This window comes from Notolepis coatsorum (assembly GCF_963971535.1).
Source record: "Notolepis coatsorum genome assembly, chromosome: 6".
Taxonomy (NCBI): domain Eukaryota; kingdom Metazoa; phylum Chordata; class Actinopteri; order Aulopiformes; family Paralepididae; genus Notolepis; species Notolepis coatsorum.
Window position 1 is genome coordinate 7,468,814 of NC_140170.1, and position 25,065 is coordinate 7,493,878.

General features: G+C 41.9%; 1 protein-coding gene across 1 annotated transcript in view; it reads right to left on the reverse strand.

The window, feature by feature from the left end:
• Positions 1 to 25,065, reverse strand: part of LOC311230766 (tubulin polyglutamylase complex subunit 2-like) — a gene marked incomplete at both ends in the record, with an annotated part of 29,176 nt that continues 4,111 nt past the window's right edge. The window contains 5 exons of the mRNA XM_084317125.1: positions 1 to 198; positions 7,980 to 8,143; positions 9,871 to 9,981; positions 11,875 to 12,024; positions 14,245 to 14,332. Of these exons, the coding sequence (XP_084173251.1) occupies positions 1 to 198; positions 7,980 to 8,143; positions 9,871 to 9,981; positions 11,875 to 12,024; positions 14,245 to 14,332 (711 nt within the window). The remainder of the gene's footprint in view (positions 199 to 7,979; positions 8,144 to 9,870; positions 9,982 to 11,874; positions 12,025 to 14,244; positions 14,333 to 25,065) is intronic.

Below are 25,065 nucleotides of genomic sequence, written 5' to 3' on the forward strand. Positions count from 1 at the left end.
TCACCGCTTAGCCAGGCCATGCTTCCCGGGGCCCCCCTGGCCCTGGGGCGACTGCTTCTTCTTAGGCGTGGCCGGCTTGGCTTTGCCCCTGAAGGCCTTGGTGGGGTCCAGCTTGTTGAGGTAGAGGTCACCGGCGAGGTCGGCGGTCTGACCGGACTCCAGGTCGAAGGTCAGGGGTTGGTACAGGGACGCCCACTGCTGCAGAGGGGGACAGGAGAGAAGGGCGCCCCCCCGGGAGCAACAGTTGTGATTGGAGGATCGAGAACAGAGGGCGGGGTTTGCGGTTGAGTCAATTTAAAGATTCAGACTAATACGTAATCCTTTGCAATTCGCCTTGGGTATCGATTTTAGAATATTCAAATAGTCTAATAGTTTATGCAAATAACATCTTGTCTAAAAAAAGATATATCTTCGCTTGTTTTTACAACAACTAAATCCCATGCCGCATGTAAAACCCCATGCACTCACAAAGTAAGCAAACCTTATCACTAATATCCCTCAAACTTAGGTTAAACGTGAATGGTTATCTGCAGGTTTGAAAAAGCTAATTTATTTGACTGTTAAGACCTTTTCAATACAACTTAGAGCTCCTTTTAATACCAACCAAAAAAAACACCACGTAGAGATACTGAAAAGGCCTTGAATTGAGAATTATGAATTTAATACCACGCAGATACCCGGTTTGCTTCAATCGTTGAACACAACCTGGCTTATATTTGTAACAGGTGTCTATATGAGACCGACCTTTAATTCCTCTCGCCCCAAAAATCTTGTACATTAAAGACTTTTTAATACGCTGCATGACTTGTGATATGCACTAGCATTCATTCCCAGTATAGGGAGGTGTAGTGGTTACTTCCTGGTGTATAGGGAGCGTCTATACTTTCCGTAGCCGCATTTCTGGCAGACGCTCTCTGATTGGCCACTGTTGCCCAATCGCGTGACGAGCTGTGCCTTTGCCCATTTCCGCATTGAACAGCCTGCAAACTACCTGGCGTTCTATCGCCATGCTCTAAGACAAACTCTAACCTTAACCAACTTCGAAAGAGTGCCTAAGCTTAACCAGTGTAGAAACAGGCGTCGGCCAATCAGAGAGCGTCTTGCCAGAAATGCGGCTACGGAAAGTATAGACGCATATAGGGAGGTGTAGTGGTTACTTCCTGGTCTATAGGGAGGTGTAGTGGTTACTTCCTGGTGTATAGGGAGGTGTAGTGGTTACTTCCTGGTCTATAGGGAGGTGTAGTGGTTACTTCTTGGTCTATAGGGAGGTGTAGTGGTTACTTCCTGGTCTATAGGGAGGTGTAGTGGTTACTTCTTGGTCTATAGGGAGGTGTAGTGGTTACTTCCTGGTGTATAGGGAGGTGTAGTGGTTACTTCCTGGTCTATAGGGAGGTGTAGTGGTTACTTCCTGGTCTATAGGGAGGTGTAGTGGTTACTTCCTGGTCTATAGGGAGGTGTAGTAGTTACTTCCTGGTCTATAGGGAGGTGTAGTGGTTACATCATTGCTGTTTCTCCGTGGTCCACCCTCTTGAAAACGCAATGTATTTCCCCATTGCCCATTTCTAAATCGTCTCGTTTTAAAACAAATAAATCATGAACATTTGCATGGTGTACCTTTCTGTGCGTATTCATCCACAATCTATAGCTCAACATGAAAATATTCGCAATTAAATCGTAAAGGTAGCAAAATAACAACGTTTATGTTTTCGTTCACTGAGAAACTACACTGCGATTTTTTGGCGCTGCTTTCACCACAGCATAGACTCCTGGCTTTAGTCGCAGACCTAGGATCAGATTTCACTTACATTCCATAAGCTTAACCATTCGTACAATGGGAAAATAACTGACCCTGAATCTGTGGCTAGTATCTGTTTCACCCAACACTAGTGCTCCGGTGATCATAACGATTTATCTCTAAAGCCAACCACCATTTTTTAAAAGCCACAACCATGTTACCATATTTGAATTTATCATTTAAATCGTATAACGTTATTTCGCTGGATATTAAATCTCTGTAAATACTAATGTAAATCATTGTTTCGTTGTACATATTGTGTATAGTTTATAACGTTATTGTTTTTTATGTAATGTTAGTAGCTAGCTAGCTTGCTAGCCGGCATGATGCATGTGCAGTGCTTGCCCCACAGGTCTGAAAAGATGACCTGCACATTTTACTCATTCCCGAAACTCCTCTGGGGTTCTCAACCTTTCTGCTGCCAAGGCACCCCTGTGTCCAATAAAATATTCCAGGGCACCCCTATATACGATAAAGACTTTTCCGGTCCTGTCTTTTTGGCTTTCAAAATAAGGTCTAAATGGCGTTTCAGGTCTAAATGGCTTAGTACTGTTGACATTACACTGCTTGTAGTAGTAAATCAAATAGCATATTTTTTTAAATAAAATTACAGAAAATTATCACTAAAGTGCTATCTGTTGCAGCTGCACTGTTTTCCATTAAAATTGCATATTTGGATAAGTGTGACCATTTCTCAAAAACAGAAAATCATGTATTTCATGTATCACCAAGTTACCATTTCTCAAAAAATATAAATAAATACAGAAGATAAGCACTCGTTCACTCAGTGGACATTTCTAGCTCAATGTGAGGTCTGCTGCTGCTGTTGGCTAATAATACGGTCAATACGTGGGGAGATCTTTGACAAGGCAACACGCATGTCATCCTCAAGGCTCAACTTGGACCTATATTTTGTTTTCAGAGCTGTCATGGATGAAAAGCCAGCTTCACACAGATATGTGGTGCTGAATGGTATCAACACCTTAACTGCTGCATCATCATGAGATACTTGATACTCAGCACCACACTCAGGGCCCTTTCTCACTCACCATTCGGGGTCGAATCAGCGCCGGGTCGCACCAGAAAAGGGTGTGTCCGTCTGAGTGAGAACGCTCCCCCCCCGTCCCCGTCCCCCGCTGATTCGTCCCCGGGGGCGCTGAACCTGGACCGGTGAAATAGGTGGTCTCGGGTGCGCGCTAGTGCGAGCGGGGGGCGTGACACACACAACGTTGTTACTGTAATGCTTTCATGCTTGCTTGAATTTTGGGCAGATAAAACCACACAGCAACAACTGGACAATACCCACAAAAATGATATTTATGGGCAATTTGCGAGTTCAGACCTCAACCAAAACAAGCATGTGGAGCCTCACAGCTCAGTGGATGAAAACATGAAGCCACGTTACAAAGCGCAACACTTCCCTGGCTTGCATTAGGCCTGGCAATTTTGTTTGCCATTGCTATGTCTATACATTGGTTTCTTGTTCGAATGCATTTATTTCTATTAGACCAGTGGTGCCCAACCAGTCGGCCGTGGTCGACCAGTAGATCAATGACATGCAATATAATTGCCACGAGCGATGGGATAATGTTAGCTGCTGAACAGGCTAAGCTAACTAGCGTTAGCCGTTAGCTTAGCGTTAGCGTTTGCCATTGCTATGTCTACTATACTTTCTTGTTCGAATGCATTTATTTCTATAGACCAGTGGTGCCCAACCAGTCGGCCATGATCGACCGGTAGATCAATGACATTCAATATAATTGATGCGAGCAATGTTACTAGTAATAGGCTAAGCTAACTAGCGTTAGCCGTTAGCTTAGCGTTAGCCCTGGAAAACGCTCAAAAGCGGACTCTACAACACCAGTTCCATTCGTGAGAAAAGGGGGTGGGTTATATTGACAAGGCTTGACAACAGAGGTTCAAATATAACTTCATATTTATTGGTTATTTGTTTATTTTATATCAGCATCCAGTCTCCACCGCCGTGTTAACACTCTTCCTGTGTTTACATTTTCGAGCGTGACATCATCGCCTACGGCAAGCGTACACGCTCAAAACGCAAACCATAAACAGTACCCGGAGCGAACCAAGACTGAAGTGTGTACACAAACTAGAGGGGGGAGAGGGGGGGGGGGGGGAGTTCGCACCCAAAGACGTAACGAGACGGTACGGAGCTGATTCGACCCCGATGGTGAGTGAGAAAGCACCCTCAGACCAACATGTTTCCAGGGGCACTTCACTGAAACCAGCTCTCCAGGTGGTATCAGATTAGATTTCAATGAGTTCTTCCAAGAGCTTGGATGGAGTTGTGTCAGGGAGCTTTGTCTCAATGTTGTCTGTAAGGGGTATTTATCCAGAGTAACTTGGTGATCCTTTTCTCTGTTTTATTAAATAATGATTTTCAGGGTGCCAGGGTGATGCACGGCCGTCCAGGGTTCGACTCCCGGACCCGGCGACCTTTGCCGAATGTCTTCCCCCATATCTCTCTCCCATCCTTCCTCTCTGGCGGACTTGTCCAATAAACAAATGAAAAAGCTACCAAAACATATTAAAAAAAATTGTGATTTTCATTTTTTTTAGAAATTGTCAAACTTATCCAAATGTGGTATTTTCATGGAAAAGAGTGCAGCTGCAACAGGTAGCACTTTAGTGATCATTTTCTTTAATCATATTAAAAAAAAATATATATATATATTTTTTTTTGAGAAATCTCAAGGCACCCCTGGCAGCTCTCTGAGGCACCCTAGTGTGCCTAGGCACCCCTGTTGAGAACCGCCACAGTCTAGGTAATTAATGGGAAACACTGGTGTCTTTATACCTGTATCACTGTACAAATTAATACTACAACTCTGTACATACATCTGAATAGCACTATTACTCAGTAGTACTAATCTATATATTTTATACCCAGTTTAATCACCTGTACATTGTATATTACTGTTGCACTTTACTGTTACATTTGCACTCTGGTTGGATGGTAAACTTCTTTTCATTGTACTGTAGGCCTACTTGTGCTGTATGATGGCAATACATTGTAATGTAATGTAACCTCAGGGTTCCCACAGACATTGCAAAATGAATTCAAGGACTTTCAAGTACTTTTCCAATCCCTATTTTTCATTTTAAAGGGGCATTTACAATAACTTTTAAATGCTGTTTTTATAGAAAACAAATCGGATCCAATATGTATGGCTTAAAACCAATTTCCGACAAGTAGTGACACTTTAAATAAAAACATTTAATTTCTTGATTCAGAACATGGATGAACAAAACTTTCAATGCGAATGGTTGATTGGTGAACACCAACACAGCATCACTGGCATCACTGGCGAAGAAAGCTCAACAGCGCCTCTACTTCCTCCGCAAACTGAGAAGAGCTGCAGCCTCAGTGCCCATCCTGTGCTCCTTCTACCGGGGCACCATCGAGAGCCTCCTGACCAGCTGCATAACCGCGTGGTATGGCGGCTGCACGGCATCCTGCCGCAAGACCCTGCAGTGCACGGTCGGAACAGCTGAGAGGATTGTTGGTGCCCCCCTCCCTCCCTCCAGGACATCTACAACAGGGGTTCCAAAACTTTTCAGGCCGCAACCCAAAAATAACGGGGTCAGAGAGCCGCGACCCCCACTATTATATTTTTTTTATTATTAATAAATGGAAATGTATGGTTGAAACATGCACACGTTCAAACGCACACACACTAATAAGCATTGGAGGCTTTTAACCAGGGCCGGACTGGGGAAATCATTCAGGCCAGGAAATATAGTGCAAAATATAGCCCCAGTCAGGCCACTTTTTAAGCAGGGGGTCTGGGGGTCCCCCACCAGGACATTTCTTGTTACAAAGACTTCATTTCCTGCATTCTGGTGCAGGCATTTTTTTATTTGTACCCTTTAAATGCCAGTGTTTGTGATGGCATCACAAATGATTGTTAAAAAACAGGCTAGCATATGATTAGCAACAACACTGATTTTGATGGATTTTCAGTTTTTTTGTAATGTCAGATTGAAAATAATACAATATTTTATTCAACTTCAGCCCTGATCATAACACCACATATTAATTTTATAATTCTAACCCTTTAAATGCCAGTGTGTGTGATGGCATATATTTGCAATATATCAAATGCAAAGTAGATTTTTCTGGGGGGGATTATTACAGGCTAGCATGTGTCAATGATTAGCAACAACAGTTTTTTGTAAGGGTCCCGCCTCCACCAATCACATGTGAGGTTTTTCTTTTGTGTGTGTGTGAGAGCAAGAGAGAGAGAGAGAGAGATAGTTCTCCAACTTGTGTGAGTTGCAGTGATCTCCTGGTTGTTCCCCACCTAGGTTATCTAACTATTGCGCTGCTGCAACTAGAAACACTGTCCTGGCCTGCTTTTAAGTTCAGTGGAGTCATCTGGCTACCGCCCCCCGCGGCGGATCGCGACCCTCCTGTGGGTCGCGACCCCGACTTTTGGAACCCCTGATCTACAACACACGCCTGGCCCGCAAAGCACTACGCATTGCGGGCGACATCACCCACCCCTCACAACGCTTCTTCACTCTGCTGCCCTCCGGGAGGAGAATGAGGAGCCTCCGAGCTGCAGGACCAGCAGGCTGAGAGACAGCTTCATACACCAGGCTGTCAGGAAGCTGAACTCTCTCCCAGCTCTCTCCCCTCTACTCTCACTCTGCCACCACAGAACCTGGACTAACCCCCCCCCCCCCCCACTGACACACACACACAGACACACACTGCCACTTCACAAACTCACTGCCACTTTACTTTACTGCCATTATTTTAGTTTACTGCCATATCTATCATCTCACTGCCACTTTACTGCCATTATTGTATTCTACTGCCATTATTTATTAGTTATACTGATTATATACCACTGCTGCTAAAAAAGATTTGCACTAAGTTCTCTTTTACCTCCTACAGTATATGTATTTCAATCATACATAACCTTTTTTAGCCACTGTTTATACCGTATATATAGTCCTGTATAGTGTATGTACATTGTGTCCCATAATGTTACTTAAGTCCTATATGTTACTTTATGTTTATATTAGATCTTTTTTTATATACACCGTGGGAAGGGGGGAACGCAATTAAATTTATCTGTATGGCTTGACATTATGAGAAGCGACGACAAAGCTGACTTTGATTAGAATTTCAAGGACTTTTTAAGCACCTTGTTAAATTTTCTTTGCTGTTTTCAAGGACTTTTTTGACTTTTTTTGGGGTCATAAATCAAGCACTTTAAGCACTTCAAGGACCTTGTGCGAACCCTGTGACCTGCTACCTTGGCCTGAGGGCTGGGGGGCCGTAGGGGGTGAAGGAGTACTGTGTAATGGGACCTGCTACCTTGGCCTGAGGGCTGGGGGGCCGTAGGGGGGTGAAGGAGCACTGTGTAATGGGACCTGCTACCTTGGCCTGAGGGCTGGGGGGCCGTAGGGGGGTGAAGGAGCACTGTGTAATGGGACCTGCTACCTTGGCCTGAGGGCTGGGGGGCCGTAGGGGGGTGAAGGAGCACTGTGTAATGGGACCTGCTACCTTGGCCTGAGGGCTGGGGGGCCGTAGGGGGTGAAGGAGCACTGTGTAATGTGACCTGCTACCTTGGCCTGAGGGCTGGGGGGCCGTAGGGGGGTGAAGGAGCACTGTGTAATGGGACCTGCTACCTTGGCCTGAGGGCTGGGGGGCCGTAGGGGGGTGAAGGAGCACTGTGTAATGTGACCTGCTACCTTGGCCTGAGGGCTGGGGGGCCGTAGGGGGTGAAGGAGCACTGTGTAATGTGACCTGCTACCTTGGCCTGAGGGCTGGGGGGCCGTAGGGGGGTGAAGGAGCACTGTGTAATGGGACCTGCTACCTTGGCCTGAGGGCTGGGGGGCCGTAGGGGGGTGAAGGAGCACTGTGTAATGTGACCTGCTACCTGCCACTGTGACCCACTGTCACCTCCATTCACATGTAAATACTGATCGGAATGTGTAATGTAACTCACTGTGCCTTGTATATATTATATTTATCTATTTTACCTCATTTTCTAGCACTCGCTTGTATTTCAAATATGTTTAAGTTAAGTATTGTGTGATTTTGTGTGAAGGGCGGACTAGCAAAGTAAGATTTTCATTGTATGGCCAACTGTCTGTTGAACTGTGCACATGCCAATCAACAATCTTGAATCTTGAATCTTGAATCTACCTTGGCCTGCGGGCTGGGGCCGTAGGGTGTGAAGGAGTACTGCCACTCGGGCAGCCCCAGGTGGGTGATCATCAGCCGGTAGTAGGCGGTGAAGCTGGGGGTCAGGTAGTGCCAGTAGAGAGAGCGGTCCAGGAACCACACCTCGCTCTGCTGGGCCACCACACCTGGAGAACACACACACACACACACGCACACGCACGCACGCAAGCACGCACGCACACACGTTATTGATGATGATGATGATGCACACTAGAGTTTGAACGGATGAAAAAAAAAACGAACCTTCGGTCTGTACTATAATGTACCTTGTTATTACTGCTATGCTACTACACTCATACTAGTACCTACTATGCTAATATATCTATACTACTATGCTACTCCTACCTATCATGCTAATATATAGCTATACTCCTACCTATCATGCTAATACTTCTATACTACTCCTACCTATCATGCTAATACTTCTATACTACTCCTACCTATCATGCTAATACTTCTATACTACTCCTACCTATCATGCTAATATATAGCTATACTCCTACCTATCATGCTAATACTTCTATACTACTCCTACCTATCATGCTAATATATAGCTATACTCCTACCTATCATGCTAATACTTCTATACTACTCCTACCTATCATGCTAATAAATCTATACTATGCTACTCCTACATATTATGCTAATACTTCTATACTACTCCTACCCATCATGCTAATATATCTATACTATGCTACTCCTACATATTATGCTAATATGTCTATACTACTCCTACCCATCATGCTAATATATCTATACTATGCTACTCCTATATATTATGCTAATATGATGTCTATACTACTCCTACCCATCATGCAAATATATCTATACTATGCTACTCCTATATATTATGCTAATATGATGTCTATACTACTCCTACCCATCATGCTAATATATCTATACTATGCTACTCCTACATATTATGCTAATACTTCTATACTACTCCTACCCATCATGCTAATACTTCTATACTATGCTACTCCTACATATTATGCTAATACTTCTATACTACTCCTACCCATCATGCTAATACTTCTATACTATGCTACTCCTACATATTATGCTAATATGTCTATACTACTCCTACCCATCATGCTAATATATCTATACTATGATACTCCTATATATTATGCTAATATGTCTATACTACTATGCTACTCAAGAGTGTAACACTCAAACTCGACACTACTTGACGAACGATGCCACTGACCCTTAGCTGCCAGAGATGTACCTTCCTGCTGACTTGTTGTTCTCAATTTGTAAGTGACTTTGGATCGAAGCGTTCAGCTAAATGACTAAATGTAAATGTAAGAGGGTTCCGAGACATTGCAAAATTTTATTCAAGGACTTTCCTACGCACTATTTTTTATTTTAAAAGGGCATTTAAAGGGATACAATTCTATTTTAAATGCTGTTTTTTTTATAATAAAAAAAACGATTTCCGACAATTAGTTATTTTAAATCAAATTTAAAAGAATCTTGATTCAGAACAATTTTATCATGGATGAACAAAACGTGCAATGCTAATGGTTGATTTGAATTTCAAGGACTTTTTAAGCACCTTGTTATAAAATGGGCTGTTTTCAAGGAATTCCAGGCCTTGACTTTTTTTGGTAAAAAAAATCAAGCACTTTAAGCACTTCAAGGACCTTGTGTGAACCCTGATGCAAGTAGCAGAACACCTTGGCTGCAGTGTTTACAGACCAGGCACACCTTGTAAATGTAATGTAATGTAATGTAAATGTAATGTAAGTACAGTAGCACCTTGGCTGCAGTGTTTGTAGACAAGGCACACCTTGTAAATGTAATGTAAATGTAATGTAATGTAAATGTAATGTAAGTACAGTAGCACCTTGGCTGCAGTGTTTGTAGACGAGGCACACCTTGCCGCTCCCGCCGCAGGAGTCCAGTTCAAAGATCCGACTCCGGGAATCAAAATGGGGAGCTGCAGGGAGCTGAACTTCTGACCCTGGGGCAAGAGATAAAGGGAATCACACTGAACTCCTCTCTCTCTCTCTCTGTGCAGCTGATCATTTCATGATTGACAGTTAACCCTTTCACTGCCACACTACCAAACGGTTAACCATTTCACTGCGACAATACACAGAAGGTTAACCCTTTCACTGCCACACAACAGCCGGTTAACCCTTTCACTGCCACACAACCGAAGGTCAACCCTTTACTATCACACAACCGACGGTCAAAGGGTTAACCTTCTGTCGTGTGGCAGTGAAAGGATTAACACATTGAGTGCCAGCAGGGGGCGCACGATTTATCGCTTGAATGCCAGCCTTTTTGGACTGATTTTCCGATATTTCATGATTTCTATATTCTATATTATGGCTATGTGTGTAATACGCCCGTCGCTTATCAATGACTTGCTTGCAGTCAACATGTACGAAACGGATTTGTTTTTTCATCGGTACATTTCCGTTTTATACCGTTTTTAAAAACGGAAGTTTTGGGAAATTTCTAGAAGAAAAAAAAGATTCCGTGATAATAGCTCTTTAGTGGAATACACACAACACGTTGTAATTTTCCGGCTGATTTATGAATAGTTTTCAAATAAACGCTAGATTATCGATAGTATATGTGTACTTATGCACGCTAGAGAAGCGGGCTGAAAAATCGATTATCTATGACCTGGTCAGCGCTAACGTCATATACACACATACACAAATAGGGGACACGTTGTGAAATATGTGAAAAACACATCTGATTACCCCAAGACTGGTAAAATAGATTCCTTACCTCACATCAGATGTTCTGCAAAAAGATTATTCCAATTCCTGATTGCCATTCCAAATATCGATCGCGTTTATTGATCCAACGATCCAACCTCGAAACACATATTCCACGCTGCTCTGAGGGTCCCCAATGAATGCAATCGTCTCGGGTTACATGGCCTGAGAAGTAAAATGTGGAATCCGTTTTTTTCCCGCCCATGCATTTCCATTGAGTCCAATCCAATGGGTGCAATACCATCCGGAGAGACGATAGGGGGCGGTATTCTCCCTTTTCGAGGTCAGAGACAGTCCCAATGATAACGTGAGGCTGGATTGATGAAAAATGAATGGATATCGCTAATAAAAGCAATAACGATTAAATAACGAGATCTCTCGTCGTTGGCACTCAACGCATGGCGGCGAACAACGAGATTTCTCGTCCTTGGCACTCAAAGTGTTAAAAGGATGCCAACATTATGGAAAATGTGCTTACCTTCGTCTACTCTAGAGTCAGACAAGAGATGATAAGAAGACACCAATTTCCTCCTCTCTGTGCGTTCAGTAGAAAGCTATCCGGCTGCAAGCGAGCACAAATGAATGGAAGCAGATATGGACCACTAGCCTAGCTTAAAACTCTGGGAGAGGTGTTTGTGGCCGACGGCTATAGGCTAGCTGATCCGTATCCACGTCCATTCATTTGTGCTAAGCTATCTTCTTGTCAGACTCTGAAGATATTCCTTTATTGATCCCCTTGGGGGAAATGTGTCACAGCAGCATGGGAGGTACGGGTAAGGGCAGGGTCATAGTGTAAAGACATAAATATAGGAAATAAAAGAAATCTGAATATAACAAATATGAGAAAAATAAAAAGTACACATAATATGCGCATTTCCCACAATGTCGGCGTGTTCCTTTAACCCTTTCACTACCGCACTACCAAACGGTTAACCCTTTCACTGCCACACGACAACAACGGGTTAACCGTTGTTTCACTACCACTACAGAAGGTTAACCCTTTACTAACCGTCTGTAGTGTGATAGACAAAGGGTTAACCCTTCTGTATAGTGTGGCAGGGAAAGGGTTTAAAAGTGCAGATGAAGTTAGTGGAGAGACAGTGGAGTTTCCCCACCGTCGGTGCTGTTGTGGTCGTCCTCGTCCCAGTCCAGGTCGGCCAGCGAGGGTGCGCCGCGCCGGGCGAAGACGGACGTGGGCTGGGGCAGCAGGGGGAGCAGGCAGGCCACGCCGTGGATCACCATGCAGCCTACCGGCACGCATTCATCTGAAAGACACGACGACGCACACACGGAGACCGGCGTCAGCGAGGTCAGAGGTCAGCAGCAATGCATCACACACCACCAGTCTTCCTGCAACAGTGGCGGTTGGACAGCGTTGAACAATGTGGTTCATAATAATCATAATTGCTAGGGATGTCCGATATTATCGGCCGATATTGGCATTAAAATGTAATATCGGAAATGATCGGGTTTCAAAAAAATATATATTTATAACCTTTTTAGCATGAACACACACACACACACACACACACATGCTGCACACGCTCACACTCAATGGCCACTTTACACAATGAAAGGTCACTTTAAAAACAAGAACGGGAGTGGTTCTTGTATAGTAAATAGATGGATAGCAAGTTAGCATAAGGACAGATAGTATAACTGCAGATTGTATAGTAAAGCATTGTATAGTAGTGCACATAAGACCCAGTGCCCCACCCGTAGCTAACAGTGTATTGCACTATCGCAAGACCTTAGCATGTCTTACCATGCTTTTTGTAAACTTTATGTACATATACCTGTTATGTCTTATTCTTATTACTTGTATTATTGCACAAATGTCTTATTCTCATCCTATTGGATTCTTATTATTGTATTATTGTATTATTGCATTATTGCACAATGGTTGCGGGCAAGACCCCCCGCATTTCACTGTATGCTTGTATGCCGTGACAAATACAACTCTTGACTTTATTTACCCAGGCAAGCAAGTAAGAACAAATTCTTATTTTATTTATTGTCAAAAGTATACATAATGTTGTGTTAATTCCACGACAAGAGATATGTAATGTTAATTACCTGAAATTGGGGGGGGGGGGGGGGGGCTGCATATATCGGTGGTATCGGTTGATATCGGTATCAGAAATTAAGAGTTGGACAATATCGGTATATCAGTAAAAAAGCCAATATCGAACATCCCTATAATTACCTACAGTATCTCCTACTATAGTCTCCCATATAACTCTGTTATGATAGCATGTACAATAGTGTTGTATATATATCGTATATACTCTATACATTTATATACACACTGCAGATACATATATATATCGATATATATACACATATCTGTCTGAATATACCTGCATATAATTCTTCTGTATACCTACTTATACACCTGCACATAACCCATATAACTAAGACTTACTACCATAGTGTCTTTATACCTGTATCACTGTACATATTAATACTACAACTCTGTACATACATCTGATTAGCACTATACTCAGTATTACTGATTCATATATTTTATGCCCCAGTTTAATCACCTGTACCTTGTATATTACTATTACATTTACACTCTGGATGGATGCCAAACGTGACTGTACATGTGTGCTGTATAATGACAATACATTTGAATCTAAATGTAATCTAATCTGATATAACAACATCCAAGTAACCCCGCAGTACATTTCACCGTGGCTATAGGATGGATGGGTTCTCTGTAAGATGATCCTTTATTGATCCCCTTGGGGAAATTCGGGTGTCAAAGCAGCATGGGGGGGATACAGGGTGGGGGATACATAGCGTCACAGTCCTATACAGTCCAGTATCTATATACACACTATAAAATATAAATACAATACAATATAATATTAAAAAAAGTACAAAATACAAGATAGTCCAGTGATACGAGTCCAGTGATATGAGTCTCTAGTGCAAAATACAAGATAGTCAGTACTAGCTTCTAGCTTTCTCCTCATCCTCCTCTCAGCCACCACCTCTAGATTATACAGCTCACCACCCACTACTGAGCTAGCCTTCTTCACCAGCTTGTTCAGCTTGCTGGAGTCCCTTGAGTTGATGTTGCCCCCCCCCCAGCACACCACAGCAAAAAAGTGGACGCTGGCTACAACCGACTGGTAGAAAGATAACAGCAGTCGGTTGCACACGTCGAACGACCTGAGTCTCCTCAGGAAGAACAGCCTACTCTGTCCCTTCCTGTAGAGGGCCTCAGTGTTGTCCGACCAGTCCAGTTTTTTGTTCAGGTGAACCCCAGGGAACTTGTAGGACTCCACCATCTCTACCTCCTCCCCTCCGAGGATTATGGGAGAAGGGAGACCCTTCCTGCCTCTTCCGTAGTCCACCACCAGCTCCTTTGTCTTGCTGACGTTGAGTTGGAGCTGGTTACTAAGAGGCTGGTGTGAAGTATTAAGTTACTAACAAATGGGAAATGTGACTAATAACGCTGTGATGGGGATACCTACTGTCTAGTTTGACGCTCCAGGTGAGCATGAAGCCGTCGGTGGTCAGATAGAAATCTCTCAAGTCCTCTGGCAGAATGCAGGTATTTTTCTGTAAAGGAAACATAGGATAAAAACCAAGGTTTACCAGTTTTGCTGTGATTTATAGACATGCTGCGGCTTCCACTGTTAAACCTCTGGACTGTCCATCATCCTGCCCTCAGATGTATTACTGGGGACAGGTGTGATGCCCACCACTGTGTCCTTTATGAAAAGGATGAATGGCCTTCTCTGGTTGAAAGGCGTAACTACGTATCATTAGTATTTGTTTATTTATTATTTCAGGGTTCCCACAGACATTGCAAAATGAAATTCAAGGACTTTCAAGTACTTTTCCCAGCACTATTTTTCATTTTAAAGGGGCATTTAAAAGGATCCAATTCACTTTTAAATGCAGTTTTTTATAGAAAGAAAATCGGATCCAATATTTATTAAAACCAATTTCCGACAATTAGTTAGTTACACTTTAAATTAAAACCAATTACTTCTTGATTCAGATTTTTTTTTTATCATGGTTGAACACATTTTCTTTGATTTAAATTTCAAGGACTTTTTAAGCACCTTGTTAAAAAATTGGGTGTTTTCAAGGGATTCCAGGCCTTGACCTTTTTTTTGGTAAAAAATCGAGCACTTTAACTTCAATGACCTTGTGCAAACCCTGTTATTTATTGGTAAACTTCCCTCTTACATCACAACACTGTTGGAATGGAATCTTGGAAGCTATTCTACACGTTCTAATGACTGGTTGGTTCTCAGGGTTCCTCCAGTTTTGCTCTGAACCAGGAAGAACTGCTTTCTCCTTTGATGCTTCCAAGTCCCAACACCTGGAATGTCCTCCGACTGACTCTGAAGCTGAAGGTTCTTCCTTCTCTCGCTGCATCTAAAAGTATGATCTCTGACCACCGTGTGTCGACTTGTAACTGTCTTAGCTCCGATCTGGGTCTCCTCTCCATCCCTCGCACCAGCTCGCGGACTTTCGGTGACAGAGCCTTCAGCGTGGCGTCCCCTACCCTCTGGAACTCTCTCCCCCCCGCCAGAAAATCCGCAACGCCCCAACCCCTGGACACCTTCAACACTGCTCTCAAAACACACCTCTTCACCAAGGCTTTTCCCCATTAGTTAGTTTAGATTAGAGACATTAAGAGTGAGACAGTAAGAGTGAGACATTAAGAGTGAGACATTAAGAGTGAGTGAGACAGTAAGAGTGAGACATTAAGAGTGAGACAGTAAGAGTGAGATATTAAGAGTGAGAGATTAAGAGTGAGAGATTAAGAGTGAGTGAGACAGTAAGAGTGAGACATTAAGAGTGAGACATTAAGAGTGAGACAGTAAGAGTGAGACATTAAGAGTGAGACATTAAGAGTGAGTGAGACAGTAAGAGTGAGACATTAAGAGTGAGACATTAAGAGTGAGACATTAAGAGTGAGAGATTAAGAGTGAGTGAGACAGTAAGAGTGAGAGATTAAGAGTGAGTGAGACATTAAGAGTGAGAGATTAAGAGTGAGTGAGACAGTAAGAGTGAGACATTAAGAGTGAGTGAGACAGTAAGAGTGAGACATTAAGAGTGAGACATTAAGAGTGAGAGATTAAGAGTGAGACATTAAGAGTGAGACATTAAGAGTGAGACATTAAGAGTGAGAGATTAAGAGTGAGACATTAAGAGTGAGACATTAAGAGTGAGAGATTAAGAGTGAGACATTAAGAGTGAGACATTAAGAGTGAGAGATTAAGAGTGAGACATTAAGAGTGAGACATTAAGAGTGAGTGAGACATTAAGAGTGAGACATTAAGAGTGAGAGATTAAGAGTGAGACATTAAGAGTGAGAGATTAAGAGTGAGTGAGACAGTAAGAGTGAGACATTAAGAGTGAGAGATTAAGAGTGAGAGATTAAGAGTGATATATTAAGAGTGAGAGATTAAGAGTGAGTGAGACAGTAAGAGTGAGACATTAAGAGTGAGACATTAAGAGTGAGACATTAAGAGTGAGACATTAAGAGTGAGTGAGACAGTAAGAGTGAGACATTAAGAGTGAGACATTAAGAGTGAGACATTAAGAGTGAGTGAGACAGTAAGAGTGAGACATTAAGAGTGAGACATTAAGAGTGAGACATTAAGAGTGAGAGATTAAGAGTGAGTAAGACATTAAGAGTGAGACATTAAGAGTGAGACATTAAGAGTGAGAGATTAAGAGTGAGACATTAAGAGTGAGAGATTAAGAGTGAGTGAGACATTAAGAGTGAGAGATTAAGAGTGAGTGAGACAGTAAGAGTGAGACATTAAGAGTGAGTGAGACAGTAAGAGTGAGACATTAAGAGTGAGACATTAAGAGTGAGAGATTAAGAGTGAGAGATTAAGAGTGAGTGAGACAGTAAGAGTGAGACATTAAGAGTGAGACATTAAGAGTGAGACATTAAGAGTGAGAGATTAAGAGTGAGTGAGACAGTAAGAGTGAGACATCAAGAGTGAGACAGTAAGAGTGAGACATTAAGAGTGAGACAGTAAGAGTGATATATTAAGAGTGAGATATTAAGAGTGAGTGAGACAGTAAGAGTGAGACATTAAGAGTGAGAGATTAAGAGTGAGACATTAAGAGTGAGAGATTAAGAGTGAGAGATTAAGAGTGAGTGAGACATTAAGAGTGAGACAGTAAGAGTGAGACATTAAGAGTGAGACATTAAGAGTGAGACATTAAGAGTGAGACATTAAGAGTGAGAGATTAAGAGTGAGTGAGACAGTAAGAGTGAGACATTAAGAGTGAGACAGTAAGAGTGAGACATTAAGAGTGAGAGATTAAGAGTGAGACATTAAGAGTGAGAGATTAAGAGTGAGTGAGACAGTAAGAGTGAGACATTAAGAGTGAGACAGTAAGAGTGAGATATTAAGAGTGAGAGATTAAGAGTGAGAGATTACGAGTGAGTGAGACATTAAGAGTGAGACAGTAAGAGTGAGACATTAAGAGTGAGAGATTAAGAGTGAGAGATTAAGAGTGAGTGAGACAGTAAGAGTGAGACATTAAGAGTGAGACATTAAGAGTGAGACATTAAGAGTGAGAGATTAAGAGTGAGACATTAAGAGTGAGAGATTAAGAGTGAGTGAGAGATTAAGAGTGAGAGATTAAGAGTGATATATTAAGAGTGAGAGATTAAGAGTGAGTGAGACAGTAAGAGTGAGACATTAAGAGTGAGACATTAAGAGTGAGACATTAAGAGTGAGAGATTAAGAGTGAGTGAGACAGTAAGAGTGAGACAGTAAGAGTGAGACATTAAGAGTGAGACATTAAGAGTGAGAGATTAAGAGTGAGTAAGACATTAAGAGTGAGACATTAAGAGTGAGACATTAAGAGTGAGAGATTAAGAGTGAGACATTAAGAGTGAGAGATTAAGAGTGAGTGAGACATTAAGAGTGAGAGATTAAGAGTGAGTGAGACAGTAAGAGTGAGACATTAAGAGTGAGTGAGACAGTAAGAGTGAGACATTAAGAGTGAGACATTAAGAGTGAGAGATTAAGAGTGAGAGATTAAGAGTGAGTGAGACAGTAAGAGTGAGACATTAAGAGTGAGACATTAAGAGTGAGACATTAAGAGTGAGAGATTAAGAGTGAGTGAGACAGTAAGAGTGAGACATCAAGAGTGAGACAGTAAGAGTGAGACATTAAGAGTGAGACAGTAAGAGTGATATATTAAGAGTGAGATATTAAGAGTGAGTGAGACAGTAAGAGTGAGACATTAAGAGTGAGAGATTAAGAGTGAGACATTAAGAGTGAGAGATTAAGAGTGAGAGATTAAGAGTGAGAGATTAAGAGTGAGTGAGACATTAAGAGTGAGACAGTAAGAGTGAGACATTAAGAGTGAGACATTAAGAGTGAGACATTAAGAGTGAGACATTAAGAGTGAGTGAGACATTAAGAGTGAGACATTAAGAGTGAGAGATTAAGAGTGAGTGAGACAGTAAGAGTGAGACATTAAGAGTGAGACAGTAAGAGTGAGATATTAAGAGTGAGAGATTAAGAGTGAGAGATTACGAGTGAGTGAGACATTAAGAGTGAGACAGTAAGAGTGAGACATTAAGAGTGAGAGATTAAGAGTGAGAGATTAAGAGTGAGTGAGACAGTAAGAGTGAGACATTAAGAGTGAGACATTAAGAGTGAGACATTAAGAGTGAGAGATTAAGAGTGAGACATTAAGAGTGAGAGATTAAGAGTGAGTGAGAGATTAAGAGTGAGAGATTAAGAGTGATATATTAAGAGTGAGAGATTAAGAGTGAGTGAGACAGTAAGAGTGAGACATTAAGAGTGAGACATTAAGAGTGAGACATTAAGAGTGAGAGATTAAGAGTGAGTGAGACAGTAAGAGTGAGACAGTAAGAGTGAGACATTAAGAGTGAGACATTAAGAGTGAGAGATTAAGAGTGAGTAAGACATTAAGAGTGAGACATTAAGAGTGAGACATTAAGAGTGAGAGATTAAGAGTGAGACATTAAGAGTGAGAGATTAAGAGTGAGTGAGACATTAAGAGTGAGAGATTAAGAGTGAGTGAGACAGTAAGAGTGAGACATTAAGAGTGAGTGAGACAGTAAGAGTGAGACATTAAGAGTGAGACATTAAGAGTGAGAGATTAAGAGTGAGAGATTAAGAGTGAGTGAGACAGTAAGAGTGAGACATTAAGAGTGAGACATTAAGAGTGAGACATTAAGAGTGAGAGATTAAGAGTGAGTGAGACAGTAAGAGTGAGACATCAAGAGTGAGACAGTAAGAGTGAGACATTAAGAGTGAGACAGTAAGAGTGATATATTAAGAGTGAGATATTAAGAGTGAGTGAGACAGTAAGAGTGAGACATTAAGAGTGAGAGATTAAGAGTGAGACATTAAGAGTGAGAGATTAAGAGTGAGAGATTAAGAGTGAGAGATTAAGAGTGAGTGAGACATTAAGAGTGAGACAGTAAGAGTGAGACATTAAGAGTGAGACATTAAGAGTGAGACATTAAGAGTGAGACATTAAGAGTGAGTGAGACATTAAGAGTGAGACATTAAGAGTGAGAGATTAAGAGTGAGTGAGACAGTAAGAGTGAGACATTAAGAGTGAGACAGTAAGAGTGAGATATTAAGAGTGAGAGATTAAGAGTGAGAGATTACGAGTGAGTGAGACATTAAGAGTGAGACAGTAAGAGTGAGACATTAAGAGTGAGAGATTAAGAGTGAGAGATTAAGAGTGAGTGAGACAGTAAGAGTGAGACATTAAGAGTGAGACAGTAAGAGTGAGACATTAAGAGTGAGAGATTAAGAGTGAGTGAGACAGTAAGAGTGAGACATTAAGAGTGAGACATTAAGAGTGAGAGATTAAGAGTGAGTAAGACATTAAGAGTGAGACATTAAGAGTGAGACATTAAGAGTGAGACATTAAGAGTGAGAGATTAAGAGTGAAACATTAAGAGTGAGAGATTAAGAGTGAGTGAGACAGTAAGAGTGAGACATTAAGAGTGAGAGATTAAGAGTGAGAGATTAAGAGTGATATATTAAGAGTGAGACATTAAGAGTGAGTGAGACATTAAGAGTGAGACATTAAGAGTGAGACATTAAGAGTGAGAGATTAAGAGTGAGTGAGACAGTAAGAGTGAGACATTAAGAGTGAGACATTAAGAGTGAGACATTAAGAGTGAGACATTAAGAGTGAATGAGACATTAAGAGTGAGACATTAAGAGTGAGAGATTAAGAGTGAGACATTAAGAGTGAGAGATTAAGAGTGAGTGAGACAGTAAGAGTGAGACATTAAGAGTGAGAGATTAAGAGTGAGAGATTAAGAGTGATATATTAAGAGTGAGACATTAAGAGTGAGTGAGACAGTAAGAGTGAGACATTAAGAGTGAGACAGTAAGAGTGAGACATTAAGAGTGAGAGATTAAGAGTGAGACATCAAGAGTGAGAGATTAAGAGTGAGTGAGACAGTAAGAGTGAGACATTAAGAGTGAGTGAGACAGTAAGAGTGAGACATTAAGAGTGAGACATTAAGAGTGAGACATTAAGAGTGAGACATTAAGAGTGAGACATTAAGAGTGAGTGAGACATTAAGAGTGAGACATTAAGAGTGAGAGATTAAGAGTGAGACATTAAGAGTGAGAGATTAAGAGTGAGTGAGACAGTAAGAGTGAGACATTAAGAGTGAGAGATTAAGAGTGAGAGATTAAGAGTGATATATTAAGAGTGAGACATTAAGAGTGAGTGAGACATTAAGAGTGAGACATTAAGAGTGAGAGATTAAGAGTGAGTGAGACAGTAAGAGTGAGACATTAAGAGTGAGACATTAAGAGTGAGACATTAAGAGTGAGATATTAAGAGTGAGTGAGACAGTAAGAGTGAGACATTAAGAGTGAGACAGTAAGAGTGAGACATTAAGAGTGAGAGATTAAGAGTGAGACATTAAGAGTGAGAGATTAAGAGTGAGTGAGACAGTAAGAGTGAGACATTAAGAGTGAGACAGTAAGAGTGAGATATTAAGAGTGAGAGATTAAGAGTGAGTGAGACATTAAGAGTGAGACAGTAAGAGTGAGACATTAAGAGTGAGACATTAAGAGTGAGAGATTAAGAGTGAGAGATTAAGAGTGAGTGAGACAGTAAGAGTGAGACATTAAGAGTGAGACAGTAAGAGTGAGACATTAAGAGTGAGAGATTAAGAGTGAGACATTAAGAGTGAGAGATTAAGAGTGAGTGAGACAGTAAGAGTGAGACATTAAGAGTGAGACAGTAAGAGTGAGATATTAAGAGTGAGATATTAAGAGTGAGAGATTAAGAGTGAGTGAGACATTAAGAGTGAGACATTAAGAGTGAGACATTAAGAGTGAGTGAGACATTAAGAGTGAGACATTAAGAGTGAGAGATTAAGAGTGAGACATTAAGAGTGAGAGATTAAGAGTGAGTGAGACAGTAAGAGTGAGACATTAAGAGTGAGAGATTAAGAGTGAGAGATTAAGAGTGAGAGATTAAGAGTGAGTGAGACATTAAGAGTGAGACAGTAAGAGTGAGACATTAAGAGTGAGACATTAATAGTGAGAGATTAAGAGTGAGAGATTAAGAGTGAGTGAGACAGTAAGAGTGAGACATTAAGAGTGAGACATTAAGAGTGAGAGATTAAGAGTGAGACATTAAGAGTGAGTGAGACAGTAAGAGTGAGACATTAAGAGTGAGACAGTAAGAGTGATATATTAAGAGTGAGATATTAAGAGTGAGTGAGACAGTAAGAGTGAGACATTAAGAGTGAGACAGTAAGAGTGAGACATTAAGAGTGAGACATTAAGAGTGAGACATTAAGAGTGAGTGAGACAGTAAGAGTGAGACATTAAGAGTGAGACAGTAAGAGTGATATATTAAGAGTGAGAGATTAAGAGTGAGACATTAAGAGTGAGACAGTAAGAGTGAGACATTAAGAGTGAGAGAGTAAGAGTGAGAGATTAAGAGTGAGAGATTAAGAGTGAGTGAGACATTAAGAGTGAGACAGTAAGAGTGAGACATTAAGAGTGAGACATTAATAGTGAGACATTAAGAGTGAGACATTAAGAGTGAGTGAGACAGTAAGAGTGAGACATTAAGAGTGAGAGATTAAGAGTGAGACATTAAGAGTGAGTGAGACAGTAAGAGTGATATATTAAGAGTGAGAGATTAAGAGTGAGTGAGACAGTAAGAGTGAGACATTAAGAGTGAGACATTAAGAGTGAGAGATTAAGAGTGAGACATTAAGAGTGAGAGATTAAGAGTGAGTGAGACAGTAAGAGTGAGACAGTAAGAGTGAGACATTAAGAGTGAGAGATTAAGAGTGAGACATTAAGAGTGAGAGATTAAGAGTGAGTGAGACAGTAAGAGTGAGACAGTAAGAGTGAGACATTAAGAGTGAGACAGTAAGAGTGAGATATTAAGAGTGAGAGATTAAGAGTGAGAGATTAAGAGTGAGTGAGACAGTAAGAGTGAGACATTAAGAGTGAGAGATTAAGAGTGAGAGATTAAGAGTGAGACATTAAGAGTGAGAGATTAAGAGTGAGTGAGACAGTAAGAGTGAGACATTAAGAGTGAGACAGTAATAGTGAGATATTAAGAGTGAGAGATTAAGAGTGAGAGATTAAGAGTGAGATATTAAGAGTGAGAGATTAAGAGTGAGAGATTAAGAGTGAGTGAGACAGTAAGAGTGAGACATTAAGAGTGAGATATTAAGAGTGAGACATTAAGAGTGAGAGATTAAGAGTGAGTGAGACAGTAAGAGTGAGACATTAAGAGTGAGACAGTAAGAGTGAGATATTAAGAGTGAGAGATTAAGAGTGAGTGAGACAGTAAGAGTGAGACATTAAGAGTGAGACATTAAGAGTGAGACATTAAGAGTGAGACAGTAAGAGTGAGACATTAAGAGTGAGAGATTAAGAGTGAGTGAGACAGTAAGAGTGAGACATTAAGAGTGAGACAGTAAGAGTGAGATATTAAGAGTGAGAGATTAAGAGTGAGTGAGACAGTAAGAGTGAGACATTAAGAGTGAGACATTAAGAGTGAGACATTAAGAGTGAGACAGTAAGAGTGAGACATTAAGAGTGAGTGAGACAGTAAGAGTGAGACATTAAGAGTGAGACATTAAGAGTGAGACATTAAGAGTGAGAGATTAAGAGTGAGAGATTAAGAGTGAGTGAGACAGTAAGAGTGAGACATTAAGAGTGAGACATTAAGAGTGAGACATTAAGAGTGAGACATTAAGAGTGAGAGATTAAGAGTGAGTGAGACAGTAAGAGTGAGACATCAAGAGTGAGACAGTAAGAGTGAGACATTAAGAGTGAGACAGTAAGAGTGATATATTAAGAGTGAGATATTAAGAGTGAGTGAGACAGTAAGAGTGAGACATTAAGAGTGAGACAGTAAGAGTGAGACATTAAGAGTGAGAGATTAAGAGTGAGTGAGACATTAAGAGTGAGACAGTAAGAGTGAGACATTAAGAGTGAGACAGTAAGAGTGATATATTAAGAGTGAGAGATTAAGAGTGAGTGAGACAGTAAGAGTGAGACATTAAGAGTGAGAGATTAAGAGTGAGTGAGACAGTAAGAGTGAGACATTAAGAGTGAGACATTAAGAGTGAGACATTAAGAGTGAGAGATTAAGAGTGAGTGAGACATTAAGAGTGAGACATTAAGAGTGAGAGATTAAGAGTGAGACATTAAGAGTGAGAGATTAAGAGTGAGTGAGACAGTAAGAGTGAGACATTAAGAGTGAGACAGTAAGAGTGAGATATTAAGAGTGAGAGATTAAGAGTGAGTGAGACATTAAGAGTGAGACAGTAAGAGTGAGACATTAAGAGTGAGACATTAAGAGTGAGACATTAAGAGTGAGAGATTAAGAGTGAGTGAGACAGTAAGAGTGAGACATTAAGAGTGAGACATTAAGGGTGAGACAGTAAGAGTGAGACATTAAGAGTGAGAGATTAAGAGTGAGTGAGACAGTAAGAGTGAGACATTAAGAGTGAGACAGTAAGAGTGAGACATTAAGAGTGAGAGATTAAGAGTGAGTGAGACATTAAGAGTGAGACAGTAAGAGTGATACATTAAGAGTGAGAGATTAAGAGTGAGTGAGACAGTAAGAGTGAGACATTAAGAGTGAGACAGTAAGAGTGAGACATTAAGAGTGAGTGAGACAGTAAGAGTGAGACATTAAGAGTGAGACATTAAGGGTGAGACAGTAAGAGTGAGACAGGGAGCAGTGAGACAGGCGAGCAGTGAGACAGGCGTGCAGTGAGACAGGGAGCAGTGAGACAGGCGAGCAGTGAGACAGGCGAGCAGTGAGACAGGCGAGCAGTGAGACAGGGAGCAGTGAGACAGGCGAGCAGTGAGACAGGTGTGCAGTGAGACAGGGAGCAGTGAGACAGGCGAGCAGTGAGACAGGCGAGCAGTGAGAGGTGTGCAGTGAGACAGGTGTGCAGTGAGACAGGGAGCAGTGAGACAGGCGAGCAGTGAGACAGGCGAGCAGTGAGACAGGCGAGCAGTGAGACAGGGAGCAGTGAGACAGGCGAGCAGTGAGACAGGGAGCAGTGATACAGGCGAGCAGTGAGACAGGCGAGCAGTGAGACAGGGAGCAGTGAGACAGGCGAGCAGTGAGACAGGGAGCAGTGAGACAGGGAGCAGTGAGACAGGCGAGCAGTGAGACAGGGAGCAGTGAGACAGGCGAGCAGTGAGACAGGGAGCAGTGATACAGGCGAGCAGTGAGACAGGGAGCAGTGAGACAGGCGAGCAGTGAGACAGGCGAGCAGTGAGACAGGCGTGCAGTAAGACAGGCGAGCAGTGAGACAGGGAGCAGTGAGACAGGCGAGCAGTGAGACAGGCGAGCAGTGAGACAGGGAGCAGTGAGACAGGCAAGCAGTGAGACAGGGAGCAGTGAGACAGGCGAGCAGTGAGACAGGGAGCAGTGATACAGGCGAGCAGTGAGACAGGCGAGCAGTGAGACAGGCGAGCAGTGAGACAGGCGAGCAGTGAGACAGGCGAGCAGTGAGACAGGGAGCAGTGAGACAGGCGAGCAGTGAGACAGGCGAGCAGTGAGACAGGGAGCAGTGAGACAGGCAAGCAGTGAGACAGGGAGCAGTGAGACAGGGAGCAGTGAGACAGGCGATCAGTGAGACAGGTGTGCAGTGATACAGGTGTGCAGTGAGACAGGTGTGCAGTGAAAGGGTTAACCCGCTGTCACGTGGCACTGAAAGGGTTAACCGTCTGTAATTGGTAGTGAAAGGGTTAACCTTCTGTAGTGTGGTAGTGAAAGGGTTAACCCGCTGTCGTGTG